The sequence below is a fragment of the Dipodomys spectabilis genome, unplaced genomic scaffold (genome assembly GCF_019054845.1).
Source record: "Dipodomys spectabilis isolate Male_0828 unplaced genomic scaffold, ASM1905484v1 ptg000351l, whole genome shotgun sequence".
NCBI lineage: Eukaryota > Metazoa > Chordata > Mammalia > Rodentia > Heteromyidae > Dipodomys > Dipodomys spectabilis.
The window spans coordinates 553184-559183 of record NW_024871028.1 but is presented as its reverse complement, the minus strand read 5'-3'; the positions used below and the strand labels follow the sequence as shown (position 1 = coordinate 559183).

Here is a 6000-nt window from a genome sequence, read left to right as displayed (position 1 = left end):
AATTCTGATTTAATTTTAATTATTTCTCTCTGTCTATTGTATTGGGCCTTATCTTGCTGCTCTTTTTCAAGGAGGTTTAGATGTGTCATTAAATTGTTGGTTTCAGATCTCTCGTATTTGTTGATATAGGAGCTTAGAGCTATAAACTTGCCTCTGAGTACTGCCTTGTCTGTGTCCCAGAGGAGCTGGTAATTTGTGTGCTCATTTTTGTTGAATAGCATGAACATTTGAATTCCCTTTCTAATCTCAATGACCCATTCGTGATTCAGCAGTGAGTTGTTCAGCCTCCATGTGTTACCAGACTTTCTTTGGTGGCTTTTGGTGTTGAGTTCTAATTTTATTCCCTTGTGGTCTGAGAGAATGCAAGATATAACTTCAATGTTTCTGAATTTAGACAGTTTTGCTTTGTGGCCTAAAATGTGGTCTATTTTAGAAAATGTTCCATGTGCTACTGAGAAAAACGTGTATTCTGATGCTGCTGGGTGAAATGTTCGTTAGATGTCTGTAAAATCTAGTTGATCAATTCAGCTGTTTAAATCTGCGGTTTCTCTGTTGAGTTTTTGCTGAGTTGATCTATCTAGTGGGGAGAGTGGTGTGTTAAAATCTCCAACAATTAATGTCTTTGGATCTATGTGGGATTTGAGGGAAAGTAGTGTTTCTTGGATAAATTTGAGTGCTCCATTGTTTGGCGAATAGATATTTAGAATTGTATTCTCCTGAAGGAGAGATCCGTTAATTAGTATGTAGTGACCTTCTTTATCTCTTCTCATGAATTTTAACTTGAAATCAAATTCATCTGATATTAGGATTGCAACTCCCTTCTGTTTATGGGGACCGTTTGCATGGTAGATATTGCTCCAGCCTTTAACATTGAAAATGTGTTTGTTTTTATGGGCAGGAGATGTGACTCCTGAAGGCAGCAGATAGAAGGATCTTGTTTTTTCATCCAATTAGACAGTCTGTGTCGCTTAATTGGAGAGTTAAGTCCGTTAATGCTGAGATAGGACTGAGAGGTAATTGGGATTTCCTGCCATGTTATCCACCTTCTTGGGGGCTGCAAAAACTGTGTCGCATCTGTGGCGGTAAGAGCTCAGACCTCTCTATTTGCCTTGATTTTCCTTAGCTGGCCTAACTCTCTGTCCTGTGATGGCACACTTGGTGTGATTCTCTGGCTTAGGACTGTTCACTGGAACTCTAAAACTGCTTTCTATGGGAGAGCTTGTTTAGCCTCCAGCTTCTCCTCTGCCATCTTCCCTGGCACCTCCTTGGCTTAACTTGTTCAATAGTAGCATTTTCTCTTTATACCTATATAATTTTCAAGTAACAAATTTTGAGAATTTTTAGTTTTCAGTTTTTCGTATCTCCTTTCTATCCCTCCCTTTCTCTCATCCTATCCTTTTCTTCTCTCAAGATCATCTATAAACTTACATAATTTTTAAGTGTTTCATTTTTTAAATTTAAATTTTTGTTTTTTCCATTTTTTCTTGTTTTTTCTTTTTAATTGTGAGAATGCATACAGAGGAGTTAAAATTACATGGGCAAGGTAACGAATAACTTTCTTATCAAGAATTGTTGCCTCCTCTTTGTTTCCCCTTCTATCCCTTATCATACTCCACCATCTTCCTACCCGAACTTCCCCCCACCACCCACCAAAGTTGTAAAGTTCTTTTGTTGACATAATGACTTGTACATCTCTTTGTTGCAATGGGTCCACCTGTATCCCTAGTTAAATGATTTTTTTCCCCTTCCCCTCCACAAATCATACCAAATACAGTGAAAGCACAGGTTATACCATAGGGAAGGGACATACAAAGAAACATAGAAATCATCTTATAAATATGATAGAAACAATTGCATGAAAGGAAAAAAAAAACTTTTGAATACTTATCTTGGGGTTCATTCCCCTAACGTTAATTTATCTGATCTTTTCTGCTTGACTCAGACATATACTAGTTGTTGCAAATAAGGGAGACCATGGGACCTATTTTACCTTGGGCCTGGCTTACTTCACTTAATATAATTTTTTCCAAGTCTTTCCCTTTCTGAACAAATGGGGCAATGTCCTTCTTTCTGATGGAGGCATAGAATTCCATTGTGTATATATACCACATTTTCTTTATCCATTTATCTACTGAGGGACATCTCGGTTGGTTCCCTATTTTAGCTATGGTAAATAATGCTGCAATAAACATAGTCGTGCTGGTAGCTATAGTGTAGTCTTGGAGTTTTACTGTGGTCTTGTGTTTTTCGTGTCTCCTTTCTATCCCTCCCTTCTTCTCATCCTATCCTTTTCTTCTCTCAATATCATCTATAAACTTACATAATTTTTAAGTATTTATCTTTTTTTTTCATGGCACTAACATTTAATGAGAAGACAAATTTTAGAGTAGTAAAATTGAAGGTGCATGCATCATTGTTGTAGATTTGAAACCATGCATATCCTTCCTCATAAAATGTCTCAAATGCCGTTAAAAACACCACACGCAAAACCAAGCAATTATAAGTAATTCGAAGCATGTAACTGTGATTAGCTGCTATTCTCAGCAATATAAAAATACTTCCACCACAATTTCATTCCAGTCTGTAAAGTAATTCAAAACAAACAAGTTGGAGACATCGCTCAAATGGCAGAAGCAACAAATACAGATGCTTTGTATCAAGGAAATGAATCCACTGAAGAAATGAACCCATCTGAGGAGCGGTCCTCTGGGGCCTGGCACTAGGCTTCTGGTGGAACGCTGAGGCCCCCTTCTGGGAAGAGACGTATACTGCAGCTGGGGTAGCTCTGCCAAACGTCAGGACACTTCTTGCACCCAGTAACACTGAAAGTTTTGTTGTGGATATTCTTTCCTGTGCAGTTTCAAATTTTAGGTATTAAATTTAACAGTTATAACCTGTATTTTCAAATGAGGAACAGCTGATTTCGGATTAAATGTATCATGCTACTTAATTTTGCAACTGGCATTCACACCAGTGGGCATTCTTCTTCACCTTGTTCCTTTTTAATTTCGCTGTAACTTTTTGCTTTGACAGTGTCTTGTTGAACTCCCTCTGCCTTCCAAGTGATGGGGTTACAGATGTGTATTACTATGACCAACTGTTGTTGGAACTCTTCACCCTCCAGTATATAACTACATTTTTTTCATCCATCCTTGTGAGAATATAATCTTGCTGAGGCAGAAGACCCTGTTTTGGTTCAGGGAACCAAAGAACTGTCTTATTTATGTTATTGTCCTTTAATGCTTTGCCCCTTAAAAACAGAAATATCTTAAGATTCTATTATAGCAACATGGTACAATTTTTAAATGACCCTTAGGCACTTGTTTAAAAACATTTTTTCTATGTATTTAATAAAATCAATAGATTTCACAATCACATGTATACAGTGTATACAAATAATATACAATGTAGAAAAAAGCCAGACTTGCCCAGCACTGGTGGCTAACACCTGTAATCCTAGTGACTAAAAAATGCTGAGATCTGAGGGTCACAGTTTGAAGCCAGGCTGGGGGAAAAAGTCCGTGAGACTCATCTGCAATTAACCAACATAAAGCTAGGACTGGAGCTAGGACTCAAGTTTGAGCAAAAAAGCCAGAGAGTAACAACATGTTGAGTTCAAGCCCTAAAGCCAACACACACACAAACACACTCACACTCACGCAGCCAATACACTGGGAGACCACAACAGCTATAAAGAATGAAAATCCAACTCCAAAAAGCCAGTTGTAAAGGACACACGTGACCATGGCTTTCTATTCCAAATGAGTGCAGGTGATGGGATGTGGATGGACACTGAAATCCCAGCCTGCACTCAGCTGGAATGGATTGAAGCTGTGGCTTAAAGACATGTACTGTTTGCTAATTCCTAAAATCTCAAACTTTAGTTTTTCCCCCCCTTCATAAAAATGTTCTTTCAGCTGTGGAGAAGCTAATAGTTGTTTACAATTGTCAGCCTTTTAAGAAGCACTAATTTGTTCCCTTAAGAGTGCAAATGTTATTCTCCGTCTTCCCGGAGAATAACAAACAACACATAATACATGCTCCCTCCATGCCAGCAGCTTTTCAGGCTGGGGATTCCATCCAGGTCACCATGGGGCTTTCGTCTTTCATTACAAGTTCAGGATTTCTGAAATTCCTTCTTCCGAACTTTTGATTTTGTTGCATAAGGATTTTCTTGCTTGTAGAAGGCCTTTAACAGTTCCACAGCTTCCTCAGCCCGATATCCAGGGATGCACTGAAATGGTTTTCCCGTATTTGGTAAGTCAGAAGAGGCAACATTTAGAACGGAGCCACAGCCACCAAATCATTCATTCTGACAGCCGTAGACGACCAGCGGGATTTTCATCAGGCCGAGAGCAGCTGCACACATAATGCAGGGTTCCACAGTGACATACAACACGGTACGTTCAAACACAGCAGAAGGACTCTGGCCATTTCGTTGACACCAATCTAGGACTTGATCAATGGCGACCATTTCTGCATGTCGAGTAGCATTTTTGGTTTGATTCACTTCATTTCTTCCCTTCCCCACGATTTCATTGTTGTAGACCATAAGACAGCCAACAGGGACTTCGGTATTTTCAAGGGCGTCTTTGGCCATGCGCATCGCTTCCTCCATCCACCGTGCCGTCTCCAGGGCCAAAGACACGGCGGTCGAGACGCCCGGGGCTGGCATGGACGCGGCCAACGCCTCTGCCTCCATCCAGCCGGGTTAACGCACAGCTCTGACTCGCAGGCCTTCCGGGCCGGGAACCAAGTATTTATCTTTTTAAATTTAAATTTTTGTTTTTCTATATTTTCTGGGTTTTTTTTTCTTAATGTCTCTCCTATCATTCTGTCCAATCCATTTCCCTCTCTGAGATTAGGCCTTGGTTAAATTCACTCTCATCTTACCTCGCCACCACCCTATAATTCTATTTTTCCCCACATTTCTCCCTACATCTAATAATTTCTGGTTTGCCAATTTTTTTCTTTGCTATTCTTATCCCATTAATCCATAGTTGTTTGATGTTGAATAGATTGTATCTGTTGAACTAGATTGCGTCTATAGGGTTTTGACTGTGCAACTACCAAACTTTGGTTGATGCATGCCTTAAAATTATGTTCTAGCACAAAATTAGTGTTACTTTCATACCAAATGAGCAGAAAAAGCCAGAAAAACGGAAGAAAAATGGCAAGTCCAGGTATCTGGACTCCCACTCATGATAAACAGTTGACAGAATAGTTAGTGAATAATCCAGAGGACAGTTCCCAAAAATCTGTACAAACAATACTGGTAAAAATGGTGAATGAAAAGATTGAAAACCTGCAAAGGACTCAGTGTGAGCATGATAGGGAGAGAGAGAGGCAAACCAAAGATTAATACTGGAATCTCGTGAGAGTGCAGAAACTACTCAAAGATTGGTACAGGAAGTGCGTGAGCAGATTTAGAACAGTCAAAGAGCAATACAGGAATTGCATAAGCAGGCTGACAACAATCAAAGAGAAACACAGCAATTGCATGAGGAGGAGGATAACAGAAAAAGAGAAACACAGGTATTGTGTAAGCAGGTTGAGAACAGTCAAAGAGAACTTCAGGAATTGCATGAACATGAGGAAGCTAATGAAAGAGTAATACAGCAATTGTGAGAGTGGAATGAGAATACACAAAGATCAAGAGAGACATTAATGGAATCCATAAAGAGACAGCTGAAAGAATTCAGGGAGACCACAAATGGAATCCTGAATAGAGCCTGGCAGAGGGAATGGGCAACAAAGGAAACCATAAACAATCAACTAAGTCATTTGAGAATAAACACTGAACACCAAATTAAGGAAGTATAGAAGTTCATAAAAGATCTAAAAGAAAGCTCTAACAAAGAATTTGAAGCCATTAAAGCCGACCAACTAGAAGGAAAAGAAATTAAAAACAAAGTAGAAAGTCATGACAGTAGGTTAAACCATGCAGAAGATAGAATCTTGGAGATTAAAGACAGCCTTGATATTATAGAGAAATAACAT

At 39.2% G+C, this 6000-nt stretch overlaps 1 protein-coding gene across 1 annotated transcript; it reads right to left on the bottom strand.

The window, feature by feature from the left end:
* Window positions 1-4303: 4303 nt before the first annotated feature.
* On the bottom strand, window positions 4304-4702 carry LOC122095428 (tRNA-specific adenosine deaminase 2-like). The gene has a single exon (XM_042665817.1). The coding sequence runs from the start codon at window positions 4700-4702 to the stop codon at window positions 4304-4306; it is 399 nt and encodes a 132-aa protein (XP_042521751.1).
* Window positions 4703-6000: the final 1298 nt, after the last annotated feature.

Excerpts from the sequence above, each read along its gene's own strand:
- LOC122095428 (XM_042665817.1), bottom strand. The coding sequence starts at position 4,702 with ATGGAGGCAGAGGCGTTGGCCGCGTCCATGCCAGCCCCGGGCGTCTCG.